Raw genomic sequence first — 20,494 nt, forward strand, 5'->3', positions numbered from 1 at the left:
ATAAGATTATCTAGATCTTCGATTTTTATGCCGGCTCGCATAAGTTCGTCTTTAACATTTTCCTTTAGACTACGTCGATATATAGTTATAAGGGCGGAGTTATCCTAATCGGTAACTTAGGCGTACTCTTAGAACTTAGCGGCATATTCGGATGCTAAAGTGTACTAACGGATGTACTAAATAAGGCGTATAGCAACCTTATCTTTATTAGAGATACTAAAGATATAGCGTATCTCGGTCTTAAACTTAATAAAGCTTATTATAATCCCGTTAGTGTCCTTACATTTATCGAGGAACTTCTAAAGTATCGGTTTCATCTAGTGCTAGGCTCTTCTACAGAGATAGGTACTAGCAAAGATAGTCTTCTTAGCTTCCTCTATAGGAGTAAAGATATAGTAAAGATCTATCTAGTTAAGCTAATCGTTAAGCCCTTAGCGGTCTCTATAGTAGAGGTCGGGCTTAGCGACTTTACTATCGTTATAAGTAGTACTAGTAGAGCGGTTTCTACTAGCCTCGCTAGGTGTACCTCTCGGGGTAGTGTTACTTAAGTAACTTATTCTAAGGGCGTTTAAAGTTGTTATAGCTAACTATCTAGAAGGAGATAATAGGTTATAGGGTTAGACTCGTAAAGCGGAGTATTAAGCGAAGTAAAGTAGGTAGTATATAAAGTAGTATATACTAAAGGGACTATTAGAATAACTAATTAAGTTAAACGTAGGACTACCTAAGGTCGTCCTACCTACCTATATACTTAATAGATAATAAGTATATATAGGTTACTCTATATACTCTATTATACTCTATAAAGTAGAGTAGTAGAGTAGGGCAGAGTAGATAGCGTATTATATAGAGTGCTCTATTCCGCTAAGGTATAAGGAACTATAGAGTAGGCTATATAACCCTATCCGAGGTAGGATCGTAATAGTAAGGCTAAAGCGTTTAAGGATTTAGTAGATGTAGGCTAACTAGTAGAGGTAAACACTTCTATCTAATTCCTAGTTAACGTATATACTAAGGTAGTATAAGCACGGTCTAAGATCGGTTATATTAAAAGCGGAGTAAAGTATACGCTTAGTAGCGTCGATGTCTGCTATATCTTTAGTAAAGATCTTAATGTCGTCGACATATACATTAATAATTAAAGGGTTGCTTCCTTAATAGATCTAGATGTAAGGATTATACTTTAAGGGCATCTAGCCGCTCTTCTTTAGGAATTTATAAAAATAAATACCCTATTACCTAGGTAATTGTTTTAAGCCGTAAAGTAACTTCTTTAGGAGAAGTATACGTCCCTAGCGTTTAGGGAAACTATCGGGAGCTTTAATATAGATGTTATACTCGATCTCGCTATATAGGAAAGCCGTCTTAATATCCATTTAGTAATAGATCTACCTATATCTAGCTTAGAGAGCGAAGAGTAGGCGGTACGACGGGGCTTTAATAACTAACGAATACGTCTTATTATAATCGAGCCCTTAGATTTAGGTGAAACTACGAACGACGAAACGCGCCTTATATTTAACTACCGATCTATCTAGACTAAGCTTACGCTTAAAAACCTATCTTCTAGATAGAACCTTTCTTCTATTATTAGGGCGTAGAATAACATCCTAAGTGTTATTCGCTATAAGGCTGTCGTACTCGTCCTATATAGTAACCTTCTATAGTTCTATATTAGGCTTTACTAAAGCCTATTTTCTTATATTAGGCGTAGGGCCTAAGGCGATAGATTTAGCGATTAAGAAACATTTAGCCTTACGGTTAGAGCCTAAAAAGTGGTAGGAGGCGTAACTTTAGCCTAAGGCTTTCGTAGTTCCGTAATAGGTCTTAAAGGAATCGCGCTCTTAGAGAACAGTTCTACTACTACTAGCGTTATAGTTATTATCGTAGGAAGAAGACCTACGGCGCTTTATAGAGGGGCGCACATCGTAGGAACGTCGGCCGCGTAGGTTATAAAACGTCTCCTTTAACGCCTTAATAGGGAGGCCTTCGCTAGAGTTAGCGAGAGAGCTAGGACTATCTTCGTCGGATAACTTAGTAGAGTCTTTATCTAAGGTATTATTACTATCTAAGTTATTATTATTAGAATCGTTAGAGGGAGCATCTAAATTCTTATTGCCCTTATTTACCTCGCCTTTAGGATTTAAGCTCTAGGTAAGAATACCGCCGTCGGGAAGTAGACGCTTATAAATAGCCATTTTAGGGTGCTTTACGCTAAGGTTAACGTAAGGCTAGTAAGGAAATTCCCTACTACCGTAGTAGTTCTTCCTAATAAGTTTACGGCTTCTACGATTATAAGTATAATAGCATTTAACTAACTCTATAGGTTTAGAATATAATTCGGGCCTCTTCTTATTAGTGTAATACGAGATAGACATATTATAATTAATTCTAACTATATATAGTCGGTTACTTAATATATAATAAGTATACGGCCTGCCGTTATATATAGCGTTAACCGTAGTAATATAGGCATAACGTATATACTTAAGTTCTAAGAGAACACGGTTAGGCTAAATAGAGTCTAGATTAAATCTAGTAAGAGCAGGACTGTCGTTAATGCGTTATTAAATTTATTCTCTAACGTCTTATATACCGTTAGGAATAGGGTATTATCCTTTAATATATCTCTTCTAAAACTTTTTAAACGTATCGTAACTCGGTATAGTAAACTCTATAAGAATGTTCGAGAAGACATTAAGGTAAAGGTAGTAGGCTGCCCGCCTACTATATTTTTATTAAGGTATAATAATATCTATAAAGATTTTCTCTTTAAAGGTATACGTCCTCTTACCGTTAATAGGACTACCTAGCTTATTATATTTCTACGTAAGACTAGTAGAAATGTATATAGTAAGGCGTTCCTTAATATTAGTATAGTTAGCTTCGTCATCTATATTAGGCTAGAGAGTTATAAACGTCGTTCGCTCGTTAGTTGTTCCTATTCTCTTAGTAACCTTACTAAAGGTGTCGTCTTTAACTTCCGCGCCTAGAAACATCTTTCGGAAAATCTCGATACGCGTAGCTCTATTTCCCGGAATTATCTCTCTTAAGACATTAAGTATAGTAATAGTATCTAGATTCTCCTATTTAGCGATATTATAACGACTAGGACGAACTATATTAGCTTATAGTTTAGTAGAACGGGACTTTAACTTTATAGAACGTAACTTATTAAAGAAGTACGAGGTAGTTAGGGCCGAGTATTTAGAGGAGGAAGGTAAATCATTTAAGGCGGCGATTTAGTTTAACGTTTATACCTCGTCGGTTTAGTATTAGTTATTATGTTTATTATTAGATGTGTCGGTAACTCGGATAGTGTTATCGTCGACTTTAGATTCTTAGATCTAAGATATAATTATAGATTCTTAGATTCTACTAGCTTCCCTATTAGATCCTTACTTAAGTATAGAGATACGCTCGTTATCGTTTTCTTTATTATAGTCGCGATCGTTATCGCTTATAATATAATATTATTACTCGTCATCTAATAAATAGTAGTAGCAGTCGGCCGCTAATCCTACTAAATCTCTATTAGAGGTGTTAGCGTACTATTCTCTATCTTATAGAGATAGATCTCGGTAATAGTCCTAAACGCTAACCCTATCTTCTACGCGAGTAGCTATAATTCTTTTAACCCTATTATTATCGGAATCGAAAGACACTATTATAGATTTAGATTCGTAACTAATAAAGTAAAGAAGACGACCTCTAGTAAGTAGAAGGGTCTTTCTTCTCGTTTTAGGAGGGTCGGTAAGGTAGACTCTACTACCGAAAATCTTTTCCTTTAAAAGATTAGGTTTAATACTATATAATGCTTCCTAAGGTATTTTATTATCCCTAAGCGTACGTAAAGGGGCTCTATTTTTTAGCTATATAGCGTGTTTAAAAGCTTCTATCTAAAATTTCTCGGGAATTAACGCGTTTAATAGGGTCTCGTAGGTACGGTTAAGAATTATTTTACTTATACGGCCTATAAGATAGGTTTCCCTTATTAAGGCTAAGGATCGCTTACAATCTATATAAAAACCTCGTTTAGTAACGCCATTTATATAATAGCGGTAAGTAATAGCTAGCTCTAAAGTAATACCCTTTCGTTAAACCTAACGTTTAACTTTATTAGTCTACGGAAGCTCGTTATTAAAACAGTATATAGTAATAGAGATATTATGCTTCTACTTAATTCTTCGGTAGAGGTACTTTAACTTCTTAAGGAGCTAAGACTTTATAGAGATGCGGACAGTCTATATAAAACGAGTAGCGTCATCGATTAATGCTAGCATATAAAAAGTGCTATCGTAAGCTATAATAAGGTACGGACCCTAGGCGTCTATATAAATAAGCTTACTAATACGGTTTGCTCGACGTCTAGTAGGATCTCGCGGGATACGATTTAGTGCCTTAGTTATAGCGTATACTAGATAGATTATACTAGCCTTAGCCTTAATCTGCTTCTTAGTAAGATCGATGCTATTAGAGACTTTTATAAGTTTCATTATATTATTAAAACCTAGGTGTCCTAGGCGTTAGTGCTAAATCTATATAGGGTCGTCGTAGTCGATTTCGGGTACAGCGAAAGGTAGAATAGTACTAGGGGGCATTCGAGCGTCCTTATCGTCGAATTCTAAGTTTTCGCTAGAGGATAAAACACCTCCTTTAGACTACGATTTAGGATTATAGTAAGTGTCTATATCGGGCTCTCCCCCTTCTCGTAAGCGGGCGCGAGACGAAGTATATCGAGCTTCTTCTTCTTCTTCTTCTTCTTCTTTATCGGTACCCCCTCCTATATCTAGGTGTTATTCCTATAATTAAGCGCGACTCGAAACGGCATTAGAGTCTCCCCCTTTAGTATACTTTATACTATTAGGGTCTCCCCTATCTCCTATATCGCTATCCTAATTATTAGGATACGTAAGTATAACTCGGTAAGTAAGAGACAGGTAGGAATAGGGGGTAAGTTATAAGTAGTAGAGGCCGTTAATTAGTAGGGCGATACTAATTCGCGCGCCTCGACGAGTGTTAATAGTAACATCGTCGCGTAACTATATACTAGAGAGGCCGGCCTTTTCGGCGACATAAGATAAAGATAATATATTATAACGAGTAGTAGGGGTATACGTAACATTATAAAGTTTAAGTTCTACTAGTTCGCCGTTACTAATATTAAGATAGAGCGTAACGATACCTCCTCCTTTAATATAGAGTTACTCGTCGCTTAAAGCGGTGCCTATAGGTAATAAGAAAGAACGGAAATTAGTAAACTACGCCTTATCGTTTATAATTAATATACTAGCTCCCGAATCTGCTATTTATATATTACCCTTAAGGTCCTACTATTATACGATTATAAAGTATAACCTCTCCCCTATTAACTGTTAAATAACACCCTACTTACTCTTAGAAGAGGTAACGTAAGACGTCTCTAATCTAGAGAATAAAGTCTAGAGGTAGGGATTAGCTAATATTATAAGGTAGGAAGGGAGAAGTGCGGTACCTTTAGGATTAGAGGGATTGTTATAGAGCGATTTAGTAAGCTCGTCTTAAAGCTAATACTAAGAGTCGACGTCGTTACGATACTAGTAGTATTTATCTATAGCCTTATTTATAGCGTTCTTATTAGAAGTTGTTATAGAGAATTTAGAGGTTATATTAGATGCGCCCTCGTTATAGACGGCGTATAATATGTCTAGATATATAGACGGAGCATTATAAATACTAAGGACGTTATTAGAGACGTATATAGTTTCGTTATCGGTAGTCGTAGTACGTAATAGAATAACTTAGTATAGCTTAAAGGGCTAAATATAACTAGTATAGTCGGTAGGCTATACGCCTAATAAATAAAGCTCGTTATAAATCGCGATAGTCTACGCGTTATAAGAGGAGGTAATAGAGCTAGGAGAATCGGGGAAGGCGCTAGGGATATAGAGAAGATCTATATCGTCTAATTAAGGAAGGGGCGTATTAATTACTAACTTTAGTTAAAGGTCGAGGTCTATATTAGGCTAGAAAGCTTAAGTGTAGAGAGCCTCGAATAAGTTACGGTCGCCGATAATAGCACTAGTAGTAACCTTTTAGAGCTTCTTAACTTTATTATTATCCTTTTCCTTTTCTTTATCCTTAGTCTTATTCTTCTTTTTCTCGTCTTCTTATAAGATAAGGTTAGCTTAAAGCTTAAAGGAAGGCTTATCGCTACCGTTAGCGCTAGAGGTCTTACGAAGTTTAGAGTATAGCGACTAGCATTTATCCTCCTTATACGTACCGTACTTATTATAGTAAGGTAGGAGGGTGTTTCTAAGCTTATCTAAATTGTTACGATTGCCCTTAGGACAAGTGTTGTTAGAGCGAGTAGTCGTAGACTTCTAGGGGAATTATACCTCTACGCTTAGAAGCTACGAGTATAATTCCTTAACGGTGTTAGGGATAGATGCCGTACCGGCTAATATATTCTAGTAATTAATAAAGGGCGAGAAACAGGGGGGTAAGCTACGTAAGACCTTAGCGATAACTTAGTCGTCCGAGTAAGTGCTATTAAGCTCCTTAACATCGTTCTATAGGAGAATAACATTATTAAAAAAAACGGAGACGGTCTTTAAGGCATCGAACTTAAGCTCCTTAAGCTTAGTAAAAGCAATTCCTAAGGCGCGAGCGTTAGTTATCTTATAGATCTCCTTAAGTTAAGTAAAGGCAGTATAGGGATCGTCGGTGTCCGCGATAATGCTACGGATAGATAGGTCGATAGATATAGTAAGTAGGCCTTTAGCTAGGCGAACGCGGACATCTTACTTCTTAAAGTCGTTAAGATCGAGACGATACTCCTAGATTAATAGCTTGTATTCTTCGATGGCTTCCTTATAACCTTTAGAGCTAAAGGTGTTAAGTGTCACTCTATCCTTTCCTTCGTTAGGAGTTTCGCCGCTAGAGGTATAAGCGGAGGCCTACTTCCGAGCGGTGCTACGCGTCGTAGTGCGGAGGGCTAAGGTAACAGGTTAAGGTTTAACAGGGCGCGTAGGCCGCTAGAGCACGGTTTCCTCTCTATAAATGAGGGTCTAGAGGTTTCTGGATTGTACAGTAGGTTTAATGTCCCTATACTAGTAAATGTAGTTGCCCTAGCTAGTAAGGATCTTAATGCGGGAGTGTCCGAAAAGTTCGGTGACACTAGTGGATGACGCTATGGCTGTTATAGGCACTAGCGGTTCTCTTTACAAGTTTAAAAAACTGAGTGATCAAAAAATTTGAACCCTTAGAAGTAGCTTATAACCAGTTGCAACTAATAAGGAGGAACAGAGTGCTTGATTCTCTGAGCTATGGGAGCTATCTACTCTATATAATCTACCTACAAACAAAGGACTGCCATAGCTACTGACAAACAGAGAGTTAAAGCTATGGCCACATGTCTGGGCAGGCATATTCAAGTCACATGGGGTCCTATGCCATGGCTTTTACCAGCAGAGATCTTCCCATTGAGGTCTCGTTCTAAAGGTATGGCTCTCGCTACGTTCAGCAACTGGGTGTTCAACTTTATTATCGGAATGGTGTCCCCTGACGCTTTTGCGGGCATCCACGGCTACTTCTACGTCATCATCGGAGGCTTTTGTCTCTTCTCCGCTGGTCTGGCGTACTTCTACTATGTCGAAACTGCTGGACATTCTCTGGAGGAAATCGCCATCGCGTTTGGCGACAAGGCCTTTGTGCACAATGACGAGGAGGTGATGGCTGAAGCCTCCGGAGACATCGACAGCATACAGATGGTGAAGGCGTGAGGTATGCTGTTGAAGCGAGAAGTAGTCTGAGGTAGCTATGGGCTGTACATATCCTTCTCATTTTGAGATCATGTGGAACATAAGGATTTTGTTTATTTCTCCGCCAGCGCGAATCTGACCAGATCCTCTTTCATCTGTAGCAACCGTAGAGGGCGAATTGTAGCACTTCGTACCCCATATATCCCTTGATGTCTCCACAGAATCGATTCTGCAAGCCCGAATGGCTTGTCGGTCGCTTACTTAGCCTTCTTTGGAAGCTTTATACTAGTGAGATAGAGTGTCAATGGTGGTTTCCACACGCTTGACGGTAGTGGCAATAGCAGTAATGCCAAGGTTGTTGTTAACGATCATAGCATTATAGTCAGTGGCTGTAGATCCACCGTCGATATATGTAACCTTGAACTTTGTTGCATACTAGTGAAAGACTTCGCATCGAAGTCATATCAAGACTTACCTGCTCAGCAAGCTTTTCCGCCCTTGGGCCTTCCTTTCCGCCTTTCTGGCCCTGCAAGTGGAAACACGGGTGACGTATTGTAGTAGGTCGCATTCTCGTCGAAAGATACCTTGTCTTGGGTATATGGTGGTTGAGGTAGCGATGATGGAGGTGATGGAAATGGGGTTTTAAGACACATCTGGTACAACATCATCTGCACTCTATCCAGCGGTGGTGGGTACAGCCAGTCCGAATGATGGGTAATTAAGATGAACTGGGCAGGATGTTCATACCTCTGTCGGCATATAGTGGATGCATTGGATGTATTCACATTGATTCGAGAGCTGTAGGATCGATGATGCGAAGTGCTAATGGTGTCACATTTGTGGCTGTCTCAAGGCACAAACCTTTTTGTATCCGAAGCGATGACACTGAGACACGTCCTGTCTACGACTGCCCGTGTAAGCTTTGCCGAAATGGATAAGACTGTGCCTTGAGACGGCCACGGAGGTGGCAGTACTTCGCACACCGGCTGGTCTTAGCGCAAGTGACCAAGAGTAAAACAATTGTCTTTTCTGGCTCTGAGTTAGCCCATGTCCCCTCAATCGCACCCTCGTATTCGACCGGATCGATTCATTACCGCAGTGCTCTGCATGGTGTGATAGCTGAACCATCCCCGACTCGCAGCTGGAAGGTCCTTCAAGCACCACGCCGTACATATCTTGAATAGCGTTTTGCGGCCAAAAGACCGCAATCTTGGTGACTCGGATCGAGAAGTTAGTGATCATCCTGGAGCAGTGGATTGTAGCTTTTGCTGCTCCGTCTATTAGTTTGTACTCAAAGCGTGCGCGGCTCACAAGGCGTGACATTCAGAGTGGTCAAGGAGGAACTTTTTTCTTGTTCATAAGCAAGTAGGATATAATCAGAAGCAATCTATATATAAATAACAAGAAAGAGTGTCTGTATTAATGTGAGAAAGGAGTGAGACCTCGTATTATGCCGCCTTTTGTTCGGAGGTCTAGTTGTTGAAGCTGGGTGTGTTGAGCGTCAGACCCATAATACCTCCTCCAATCAAGCCTGCAATGGGGATAGTAGCGAGCCAACTGATGAACAGAAGACCGACACGCTGCCAGTTGACAGCCTTGAACGAGCCGTTGCAGAGACCGACACCAACAGTGGCTCCAGTGATGCACATGGAGGTCGAAACGGGAAGCTTGTACTGAGAGAAGATGAGGATGGTAATGGCAGCACCCATTTCCATGGATGAACCACGAGAAGGAGAGTGGTAGGTGATCTTGTTGCCCATGACTAGATTGTGTTAGAACTTGCAGATGTTGAAAGGACTTGAAGCACTCACCCTTCATGATGTTGTAGCCATATGTGATGAACCCGATACAGATGGTAAGAGCGACGACAGCGATTTGCCAAGTGGGGACAGGCTATAGATCAGTTAGTCAGGGTCAAGAAACAGATCTCGAATTGAGAAGCTTACCTCCTTGGCCTTAGCGGCAGTACCGGACGACCAGGCTGCGTACATGGCGGCCCAAACACCGACAGCATTACCAACATCGTTGGCTCCATGGGCAAAGGAAGCAGTGCAGGCGGTGATAACTTGGACGAAGGAATACAAGTATTCAACCTCGTTGGCGTAGCGGGGAGCGTGAGCGTAGACACGGGCCATACGTCTTCCTTCAGGTGTACCGAGGATACCGACCTGAGCCTTGTGGATATCATAGTAGAGACCGTACATCAGACAGACAACGACACCAGCGGGAATACACTTCAGAACAGCCTTCATATTATGGAGTTCGTAGATTGAACCGGCACCGAGCTGGTTCTCGTGGATGGTACGCATAGCCCAACCAAGGGGTCCGCGCTCTTGACGGAGATCGGCGTGGTGCTGCTCGCGAGCTTCCTTGAGCATACGAGCGTAAGCCTCTCTGGGGTTCTCATTGGTGAGGCTGTTTCTGCGTTGAGGGGCGATCTCGGGCGAAGAGGCGGTACTGCTTCCACCCTCCTCAGAGATGTGGATGGATCTACGGCGAAGCTCACCAGTGGTGATCTCAGAGTCACCGCCCTTGCCAGTCATCTCGATGCTGGGAGGTGCAGAGGTCTTGGCCTTAACATCGGAGTGGTCGTCATGGTCCATGACGGCGTAGTTGGGAACCATGGCGAACTCGGCGTCAGCGGGAGCCTTACGGGTGAACAGGAGAGGACCAAGGAAAATGTGATACCACTTCAGGGTGTAGTCCTTGCGGATGACACGCTGATTGACGTAGGGGACGAAGAACAGAGCGGCGAGGACTGCAAGAGCAACACCAGAGCCAACAGTGACACCAGCAATCCAGTATCCAGGCTTCTTGGTCAGACCGAGCTTAGGAGAACCCTTGTAGACGATCGACAATGTGCAGATAGTACCGGCGATGAGGAAGAAGAAAGGAGAGGTGTAGACAGCCCAAGGCACGGGGTTAACTCTCATGTGGACAGTGGTCTTGACCAGCATGAAGATGGTAGCACCAAAAACAGCAGAGATGAAAGGAGCCATGACGAGACCAGCGAAAATAGCACCAAGACCGGAGCCACCTGAGAAGATGTTAGTTCATATCCGTCGTGTCATGCCGAGGATTGCACATACCGTTCCAGCCCCACTGGACGCCCTTGACACCGACAGTGGCGACACCGACACCAGCAATCGAGGAAACGAGGGAGTAGGTGGATGAGACGTGAGCATTGTGTCGTGTACACCACATGACCCAGATAGCGGCACCAGCAGCTGCGCAAGTGAAGGCGAGAAGTTGTACAGGGGCATTACCCTGGAAAGCAGCAATGGGGATAATGCCGTTCTTGATAGTTGAAGCGGTTCTGGCACCGACTGCGAGCGCACCAGTCATCTCGAAAATTAAACAGAGCACCTGGAGAATTATGATTAGCGTCTTCTGTCTGACCAGCACATTTTTCAAAACGACTGACCATAGCCTGGCGGTAAGACACCGAGCGTGAGGAGACACTGGTAGCCCATGCGTTGGCGACATCGTTGGCACCATTGTTGTATGCCTCAAGTAGAGCAAAGAAAGTACCAATGGCAAAGATATAAGTATATTCGTGAAGAACCATCTTGACGGATTTCTGCAGGCGAAGCCAATGCCAAGCGGTATTCAAGATATTGGTAAGGAAGATGCACGATAACCAAGAGACGAAAGACAGAATGAAATACCTCTCGTCCCCTGCTGCTTATGAACAAAGTCCAAGACTCACCCACTCGCGTACACTGCCACTGCAAAAATCAATTCAAACCCTCCCCAAAAGCATCACCTACCTCAAAATGCAACGCTTCGCGAATGTCATCGGAGACACTTGGCGGAGAAGGACTGTCAGAACAATGAGGTTCAAGCATCCAAACACGTGTTGACCAAAAGGAACATCCTGTATGTTGGCCAAGCACGCGAGCGTCTTGACGTTGGCTTCCGGGCCTTGGCTGGACATCTTTCGTGACTTCAGCTAGTCGCCAAGATCGGCCAAGGACGCCTCATGCTCCGCCTCTCTGCCCGCATCCTCGCGCAGCTCTATCATTTTGGTGACCACCAGCCGAAGTCAACCGAAAGACGGCTGATATAAGGTCAAAAGGATCTGTGTTGGTGTCGCACGTGGGTGCAGGACTGCATGTGTGAAGCAGAGAGGAAATTCTAGACTGTCGTCCCTTTAGTAGCCACTTTACGACCGTTTATTGGCGATATGCCTTGTTGCGTGGTACGTGATATCGGCTGATGCTCAAGCATCACACACGCATCTTTCAAAGGTCAGCAAATGATTGCAATGTGGGCGAAATATCTTATCATCTCGCGTAAACTTGTGGTCCCCCTGTTTAGGCGTTCAGCCTCAGCCTTGCGCTTCACCTTAGGGGTGCTCGGATGGGAATGCTGCAAGATAAGTCAGAAGATTATGCCGACGGAACACAATCTGCACAAGATCAACTAAACCACAAGTTCTCGAAATGCCCAGCTGTAGACGACACGGCTTTCGAGAATGACTCGCTGCTTTCTGGAATACCAATCAGAAGAACTACTAGGATACTGACGACATGCAAGCTTTGCGTAAACATCAAGTCGTCACCTGCATGCAGGTACCGGTGTGACTGGTATGCGTGGACCTCGGAGATTTCTATAGATACAGCAGAGCCCACCTTGGGGAAAGCAGTGGTACCGAGCCTCGGTAATGTCGACATGGTATCTTCCTTCGACCATGATCAGAAAGCGCGATTCGACCAAGTCTGAGGGGCGATGAAAAAATTCCAAGAACGATGGGTTAATAGCGGCCAAGGTCGGTAGAGTAGAGATAGAGTCCTCGGGAGCAATTCTAGTTGATGAATTGCTCGTTAAGCGGTAAGTATGAGTGAGTATCGCTGTGACAAGGTGAGATGTTAGTGGCGACAGGTCCGAGATGGACGGTGTCTGTCTTATCTGCCTTCCTGTAGCGGCAGCGAATGAGATATCGCGGTCATCATTATCCGCCTCTGGTCTTAAGTATTGGAATGTCGGTTTGTGGCCGCTCAGCAAGCGTTCATCTGAGAGGGTGTCAAAGCGAACAGCCTCCTCTATCCTAGACTAGGCATTGGAGACTCGGCCACATCGCTAGTGACTGCGGCATTCCGCTCCTATGGTTGAAAAAAGATCTAATGATCGATGTGACCGTTTTGGAACACATGGCAGTTCATGATGCTAAGAGACTTCCATCTAAAGAAGAACAGGCGTGCAAGCAAGCAAGCAAGTAAGCAAGCACGCGTTGACATTTGAGTTGCGTGTCCAAAAACATTGTAAAACTCCGGTAACACTTGCTCTTTGGCACAAGTCTACTTGGCATCTCGGCTCATGCTTCCGTCATTGCTCAACTGACGGCCTAATAGAGACGCGCGTCAATCACGCGCATGAGCGCGTCAACCTGTCTTCCCATATTAACCCATCCCGGACAGTCGGACTGTTTCCATCAGCACATCGTCAACTTTGCCTACATCATGAGTCTCACAAGACGCCCACCTGAGCTTCAGAATATCATCGTCAGCAAACCCGAAAGCGCTGCAGATCTTGCTAGTGTACGCGCGACTTGCAAAGACTACCAAACACGATAAAGTCGTTCATTTGCCCGGAAGGGCCTTCTAGACCGCAACTTTCACTTCACTCCTCACAGTCTACGAGGTCTGGTCCACCTTGCCAGCTACGAAGTGTTCGGTTTCTGAGTACGCAGCATTGCCTTCGGAACACAACGACTTTCTTGGCATCTAAATTCATCCGTGCCCCCCGATAACTTGTCAGAAGAGAATAGGCTGCTGGCAGATATTAGAGACCGGGCTAGGAAGCATCGTGAGTTCGTCAAATCTGGTGAAAACGTCGAAATGATTGAAGTCGCGATGCGCAATCTGAAGCACCATCGCCACACTGTCAAGCTCGGGGTCTATGATGAAATTGGTACGTTCACGACTTTGCACGGATGAACCTCGTATGTACGACAACGCAACCCACTGGAATATCGGTTATAGGCCCAGAAAAATTCTCGGTGACTTTTTCGACCTGAGTACCTCGCACCAGGTCGGACTAGACATCGAAGACTCGTGGGAACCTGCGCTGAGAGAGACATTGCTAGATCTCTATGGGTATCAGGCCTTCCGTCGAGACATTCAATAATATTCTCTCCCATTAAGCACGACGGCATAATATAGGAGCTGCAAAAAGGCACACTGATCTTCATGCTGACGAGCTGTAGAAAGGCACAGTCACGGAAGATGTATCTAGATGCGATCGCCCCAGATTTGGATAAGTTCGTGCCTTGGGACAACTTCAAATGCGTCAGCATTTCGCGCACGGAGAGATTCCATCTGGATCACTGAGCACAAGGTATTCGGACCATACGTGCGGCACATCAGCTTTGTACGAAGCAGATCTAAACCCCGTCGATGACTGGACTCTGAATCCTGGAGCTACACTGCGTGATCTCCACAAGGCTTCAGAGAAGGCTAATTCACTTAAGTATCTCTCGAGCTAGATTTGATCACCCGGCGCCCGGTCCCCATCTTTGATGAGAACGAAGCATCCTGCTTTCAAGATACACGCGTCGATCAAATCATCTCGCAACATTTGTTTAATCTAAGAGGTGTGCTGAGCACTGACTTTTGACTTTTGCATCAAGACGCGTAGAGACTTCCCGATGTCAGTATAGATTATGAAACTATGAAGCAGTCACTCAAGGAGAACATCTTTTGCGGGTCAAAGATTGAGAACTGCAAGACCAGTTTGCGCGTGTTGTGTCTATTATTGTCGAGGCACAAGCAGATTCTCCGTCGCGTTGAGTTGACAAAAGCCATAGTCGACTGCGACGAAGACGGCGAGTTCTTTGAAGATAATCAGGGTGGGGAGACCCGTTCGGGCAACAGCTACACGTTGTTCAAGTGTCTGGCAGACGAGTTCGACCTTGAACATCTACAGTGTAGCAAATTACAGCTCACAACCGGTTGGGGGGACAGTGATTCGCGTAGAACTGATACTTTCGAGGACGCAAAACTGTCAGGCAAATGAAAGGTCTCACACGCGCTGGCCGCAATCCTGATGACTCAGACTGGAGAGGTCATTGACGATTGGAAAGAAGACCTATCTGGGTGGTGGGGAGATTACACAAACCTTAGGCTACAGAGTGAATTGTATCAACGGCCCACCAGAAGGCTATTTCGCGTACAAGCGAGCCCGTGTCAGTCTGAACTTCGGCAGGGTGGGCACGATTTACATGATTGGACACCTCGGCGGCGACTTATATCGCTCTGTCGATGCCTTCGCTATTCATGTGGTCAGCATGATGCAGAAAGATGTGGTGAATTGTGTCAGATCAATAATCCATAGCACCGCCACCACTCTTCCTCTTGTATCCCTTTCTTTGGCCTTTTTCTGGACATTCCTTCTGCAAGTGGCCCTTCTGGCCACAGGTGTGACAAGCCATGTTGGCAACGGCAGCCTGCTTGCCCCTTATGGCAGCATTCGAGATGCCGCTAACCTTGTTCAAGTTGATGTCTCTGCTCCTTCGTCGTTCGGCCCTTTGTTTCGTCTTGGCCTCGTCGGCTTTGCGTTGTGCTTTGCGTTCGGATCGGAGTTTTGCGGCGGCTTCTTTGCGTTCGGCTTTGAGGAGAAGTTCAGCTTCGTCTAGGTCTTCATCGTCTTCTGACTCTGATTCTGACTCTGCGTCTGAGTCGTGTTCGGAGTCCGAGGATGACATGTCTGGGTTGTGTTGGCGCTGGCATGGATTAGTATGCGGTGAATCGCTCTTGTATCAGCGATGATAGCATCTCTCACCTCGACAGCCTTGTTGAACCTTCCAAAACTCCTTCGTCCAGCCATGCCGGCACTTTGGCCTTCATCTTCGTCGTCGCCGCTTTCCGGTATGGGTGCGCCCGAGTCGATGGCGCCATATCCAGCTTCGACGATCCTCAAACTCGAGGCAGGCTTCTTGTGCTTCTCATCGCTGACACTGAGGACCCATTTTGTTTCTCCAGCTTCGGCGGCGGCGCGCTCGATAAAGGCGTTCTTCTTTGCTTCTTCGACCGCTGCAGCTTCCTGGAATGCGCGCACATCGGGACTGACGGCTGCTTCGGTGCGTTGGCGTTTCGAAGGTCTCGTGCCGTCTGGTGTGGTCGGTGTGCTTGGTGTCGATGCTGATGCTGATGCGCGTTGCATGAACTGTTCATCGTGTCAGACTCGGGAATTGTGTCGGCGCATTGTGCCACAAACCTTCATGTTCAGCAGTCGCGACGACATGTTCTTGCCTGCCATCGTGTGTGATTGTATTGGCTGTGTGGTGGGTAGAAGTCTGTCTGTGTGTATATGCCCAAAAGAAATCTTGAAAGTCGATCAAGAAGGAAGCCGCAGCTGTGACGCCGTCCTCCTTCGGCCAATCGGTCATGGGAAGCGGGAGGCGGGAGGCTCGGCCCGTTGGTGTACGGAATTCTTTCCGCCATCTCTTCTCTGAGTTCTCTCCTCGTCCGCCAACCTGCGCGATCCGATCTATGTGACTGATACTTGGGCCAGAAGCAAAAGCAGCCCTTGCCTCTCTTATACGTAGCTCACGAATTGTCGTCCACTTTGAATAGCATGAGACTCGGCCAGAATGTCCGGGCTTCACAAGTTTCTAGACGGTCAGACAGACGAGGTGGATTAAAAGGCGTGCTGGACATATTGACATGCTTCTTTGCAGATAGCCGAGTCTGACGAAAATATGGAAAACAAGAGGGAAAACAACCAGGTAACGCCGACTCCGCTCCATGCTGTAATGCAGATCATCCTCCTTGGTCGCTCTACTCCAAGCTCGTGTAGGCATCCAACTCTTGTCCATTGCGTCTTCTCTTCTCGATGGGGTCCACTCGCATCTCGACACCGGGACCGACTCGTCTGTGCATGGGGAAGACCTGTTGCAGTTAGCATCTGCTTCCATCTGGTTTCCGGCAGCATAACACACCTTTGTGTTTGACCAGCCAAAGCGGAAAGCGAGCTCGTTTGCAAATAGCTCGCCGAAGCCCAGCATGAGACCGTTGACAAAAGGCAGAAGGAGGTTGATGGCGGCGCCCCGCACCAGGCCCCAGAAGGTAGGTGGTGAGTAGAGGATCAATGGCGATGCGGAGTCCGAGGAAGGCGACGACGGTGGTGAGACGTCGGGCTGGTCGTATGTCTCGCTGTCTGACTGCATCGTCATCGAGTCGTAGATGTCGGCGTGGTCGGCTGCCATTGTGACTTGTGCTCGGTCCGTCTGATTCGCTTGCGAGGGGCTGACGTGTTGCGCCGCTTGGGTAGAAGCGTGCTAGCGATATGTGGACTGGCTGCGATCGGGTATAGCAGACTCTTCGAATGAAGTGGCCAGGCGGATTGGGATAGTCGTGGCTGCGTTTGGCACCAGTCGAGCTGCCATGAGGCCGATGCCTGTCTTCAAGTTCCCCGGCGCCCGCAATCCGAAGATGTCCCGCAATGTCTTGGCGTGCTCATGACGCGCTGAAATCGTCGCTTTGACTCTCAGCTTGCTGTCACACGCAATGCCACTAATGGGTCGAGAACTTGATTCATCGCATATTGCTCAATGCAATCATTTGATCATGCTACGAACAACCTTCCAATCTCCCTTCACAGACATGCCCTGATGTGCGTCGAGGGTCCATCACGATGGTAGCCATTTACAGATCTAAACACACTACTTTTGGCAAAGTTCCACCCTTGACTTGCACCACAGTGTTTGCCTTCGTCGAGTTCGCAAAGGCTCTATTGACGACAAACGTGCCAGAAGTGCCAGCTGGTGCATAGATCACTGCATTGATTTTGCCCAAAGCAACGCTCCACTTCACGCTCAGTAGTCCAAACGGTGTCTTTACCTGTGCACTAGCTGAATCGAGACCGAAGCCTGTATACGCAGGCGCGATAATCCAAGTTTTGTACCCGAAAGTCACAGGTCTAATGCCGGCTACATATTCAGTAAGAATATATGTTGGTGCACCACCCCATGGATGTGAAAGACTGGTGTAGCGGGAAAGCGCCGGTTGCAGATTTGTATCCACGTATTCCCACGATGCGCCACTGTGGGTGGTATCGTTGTTGATCATGGCGGCCCAGAGATTGTCAAACAGATACTTTGTCTCCGCTGTCCGATTTGATTGCATGAGTGCGGCGAGAAGGAAGCCATTGGTGTTTGGTGATATGCTTACTACACCCTCTGAAGAGACTGTGGTGGTGTCTTTGTACCCAGGAGATAGCTTGAGAGCAGTCAGAGCGTTTATAGAGGACGCTGCTTGCGACTGTGATGCAATACCTGATGTGACGACGAAGGCTAGACCTTGAACAGATATTTTGGTTGTGTTTTGGGGTGTGTCGCTGAAGTAGCCCAGGTTAGCTTGCCAGAACTGAGATTGGATCGTTGCAGTGAGCTGATCAGCTACGGCGGTCCATGAACTAGCAGAAGCAGTGTCACCGAGCACTCCGGCGATCTCGGCAGCTCCCCGCAGAGCCTGCACGGAAGCAGAATTGACTGCTAAGCCACTGCTATCCGGGAAGAAGGTGAAGAACAATGTGACCAGCCCGGTAGACCTGTCGATTTTACTAATCAACCAGTTGACCGCGAGTTTCCACTGTGACCAGTTTTCCGTAGCAAAGGCAATATCGTTGTTGTAGCGCATATGGGAGACGAAAGAGAGCAGTCCCAAGATGTGATAATCTTGCAAGGCATAGAACTGCCCTTCAGGCCCAGTGGAAGCGAACTGTAAAGATGCAGATCCATTGTAGCCTAAAGCAGTATAGAGCGGAAGCTGACCTGTAGACAACTGCCAGTCAAGGAAATCCTGGAGAGTACCAGCAGAGTGATCTTTGCGAGAAGTAGATGTCGCAATGATTCCCGCTGTGTGATAGAAGTCACCCAACCAGACAAGGCGGTCTCGTTTGGCGCCATCAAGACAAACAGGGTGTGTGTTGTATCGAACGCCATACTCTGTCAGTACAGTCACAGGATCGATCATGGGATTGGTGTAGATCGTTGTACCGTTGCTTGATACCACTTCGACATCTTTGAAGTATGCAGATTGATCTTGCCAGCCGCCGAATCCGAATGAGCCGGTGGTGACGGCACCTGAGCTCGCAGTGTAGTAGTCGTTGAGCGTAATGTTGAATATCTTCGTGCCGTCAATCAGAACAGCCAGGTAGTTGCCTTCATGCATGAGAGCTGAGATTGAGTACCACTGGCCTTCTCTGACGTCAAAGGGCACCTTAAAACTGTCAAGGTAGTATGAGTCGACCGTGGTCTGGTTCACAAGACTGAATCCATAGCCAAGGACGACACTGTTGGCTGGGAGAAGGGTTCGATTGACGTTAGCGAACGTAGAATTGTCGGGGTAGTCCCCAACAAGGTTGAGCTGGATGCCACCACTTCTACTATTCACAGCATAAGCCAAAGCCCAACCTAGTCCACCACGCTTGATCTTGGCAGAGAAAGTCAAGTTGTAGTTAGAGAAATCATTCCCCTTGACGGAGATACTCGGACGGGAACCCCGAACGAATGCACCATCAATTTTGCTGACATCCCACTTCGACTTGTAAGCACCCGCATCGAAGCAAGAAGCAGTGGCAGCTCTAGCTCCAAGTCTCCAAATTTCATTGTAGAGAGGATTCGATGACTGGAAGCGACCAGGCAATTTATTAGCATCGACTGGATTGATGGTCGCCGTGAATCCGACACTGGCAAACGTCACATATCCGGATGTGAGCAAACGAATTGTTTGCCAGCGTTGGCCACCTTGCGCGAGGTATGAGTTGAGTTGACCTTTCGATGTGATTTCGAGTGTCTCAATTCTGTATGTGTTTGAGAGGCCTTCACCGAACGGGAACGGACCATCAGAATATGGAAGATCGATCTCTCCTAGATCTTCTGAGTATCTGCTGCATGTGAGCCTGGGTGTTTCTGGTGAGGGCGGTACGGACTGACCTTGTCTCAATCTGCACCGGTCCTTTGAAGCCGGCAACCTGGAAGAACGGGTAACCAGCAACCTCGAAGCCATAGTCCAGTGTCGCTACAGGGCTACTTGAGTTGAGAGTGAAAGCCGCAAATGAGCATGTGTTGTGTTGAGTCGCCGCACCGAGAGCGATAGCGGCAGGATAGAGCTTGTCACAGCTGTTTCGTGTCAATGTTTGCCGGTAGACCACAAATGTCAAGGCTGCGTAGCCTTACCTGGCCAGTGGGATGGCGACATATGTCCACAACAGACTCCATAGCAGACTAGTATTTATTCTCATGGTCACTAGGGAAGGCTTGTCGTGCTTTCACCAGGAATACAAACATCCTCTTTATAGCTTGGTAGGTGTGCCACAGTGTCGGTAAGATCGCCAGGATGATAACCCGGACGACGCATCGGCTCCACATCCATCTGTAGATGTTCCTACCTTACGAGGTCTGAGCTCAGCAACACGATATGATAAGCTATAGAGAGTAAGTTTACAAGCTTGGACAAGGTTCTACTGTCTCCCCGTGTGAGATGACTTGTAACTGCCTCAAGGCACAATACTTTCTTGAATTGAAGCGATGTCATCGAGATTTTTTGTGTTAATGACTCCCCGCGCTAGACTCATCAAGACCAGATATGACTGAGCTTTCTTACAGCTCGTTGTCGCCCTGCTTTGGTCATCGTGAAGAGAGGGTGCGACAGTATTCAGCAAACAGGGAGGTGCCTTCGGGTGTTGATACCCCGGTATGCTTTGCGGGGCAATGAGGAGTTTCGCGGGGTAACGAATCGGCACTTGCA

At 45.8% G+C, this 20,494-nt stretch overlaps 6 protein-coding genes across 6 annotated transcripts; 1 reads left to right on the top strand and 5 right to left on the bottom strand.

The window, feature by feature from the left end:
- Window positions 1-1,798: 1,798 nt before the first annotated feature.
- Window positions 1,799-2,198, bottom strand: AUEXF2481DRAFT_702519 (uncharacterized protein; the record flags this gene model as incomplete). Its single annotated transcript, XM_013484414.1, has 3 exons — window positions 1,799-1,863; window positions 1,904-2,134; window positions 2,165-2,198. The coding sequence occupies 3 exons, from the start codon at window positions 2,196-2,198 to the stop codon at window positions 1,799-1,801; spliced, it is 330 nt and encodes a 109-aa protein (XP_013339868.1).
- A 5,265-nt stretch (window positions 2,199-7,463) lies between these two features.
- On the top strand, window positions 7,464-7,940 carry AUEXF2481DRAFT_44114 (uncharacterized protein). The gene has a single exon (XM_013484383.1). The coding sequence runs from the start codon at window positions 7,485-7,487 to the stop codon at window positions 7,761-7,763; it is 279 nt and encodes a 92-aa protein (XP_013339837.1). The 5' UTR covers window positions 7,464-7,484; the 3' UTR covers window positions 7,764-7,940.
- Window positions 7,941-9,075: 1,135 nt separating this feature from the next.
- AUEXF2481DRAFT_92159 (uncharacterized protein) lies at window positions 9,076-11,663 on the bottom strand. The gene is made up of 5 exons (XM_013484415.1): window positions 11,167-11,663; window positions 10,832-11,108; window positions 9,689-10,779; window positions 9,554-9,635; window positions 9,076-9,504 (listed from the first exon to the last, which is right to left on the bottom strand). The coding sequence occupies exons 1-5, from the start codon at window positions 11,308-11,310 to the stop codon at window positions 9,215-9,217; spliced, it is 1,884 nt and encodes a 627-aa protein (XP_013339869.1). The 5' UTR covers window positions 11,311-11,663; the 3' UTR covers window positions 9,076-9,214.
- A 3,400-nt stretch (window positions 11,664-15,063) lies between these two features.
- On the bottom strand, window positions 15,064-16,001 carry AUEXF2481DRAFT_33093 (uncharacterized protein; the record flags this gene model as incomplete). The annotated part of the gene is made up of 3 exons (XM_013484371.1): window positions 15,064-15,465; window positions 15,525-15,908; window positions 15,960-16,001. The coding sequence occupies 3 exons, from the start codon at window positions 15,999-16,001 to the stop codon at window positions 15,064-15,066; spliced, it is 828 nt and encodes a 275-aa protein (XP_013339825.1).
- Window positions 16,002-16,522: 521 nt separating this feature from the next.
- AUEXF2481DRAFT_33094 (uncharacterized protein) lies at window positions 16,523-16,950 on the bottom strand (the record flags this gene model as incomplete). Its single annotated transcript, XM_013484372.1, has 2 exons — window positions 16,523-16,633; window positions 16,684-16,950. The coding sequence occupies 2 exons, from the start codon at window positions 16,948-16,950 to the stop codon at window positions 16,523-16,525; spliced, it is 378 nt and encodes a 125-aa protein (XP_013339826.1).
- Window positions 16,951-17,314: 364 nt separating this feature from the next.
- AUEXF2481DRAFT_44122 (glycoside hydrolase family 78 protein) lies at window positions 17,315-20,237 on the bottom strand. Its single transcript, XM_013484384.1, has 3 exons — window positions 19,924-20,237; window positions 19,681-19,866; window positions 17,315-19,631 (listed from the first exon to the last, which is right to left on the bottom strand). Exons 1-3 carry the CDS (start codon window positions 19,986-19,988, stop codon window positions 17,390-17,392), a joined length of 2,493 nt encoding a protein of 830 aa, XP_013339838.1. The 5' UTR covers window positions 19,989-20,237; the 3' UTR covers window positions 17,315-17,389.
- Between the last annotated feature and the right edge of the window lie 257 nt (window positions 20,238-20,494).

Source organism: Aureobasidium subglaciale, assembly GCF_000721755.1.
Source record: "Aureobasidium subglaciale EXF-2481 unplaced genomic scaffold scaffold_30, whole genome shotgun sequence".
Classification (NCBI taxonomy): domain Eukaryota; kingdom Fungi; phylum Ascomycota; class Dothideomycetes; order Dothideales; family Saccotheciaceae; genus Aureobasidium; species Aureobasidium subglaciale.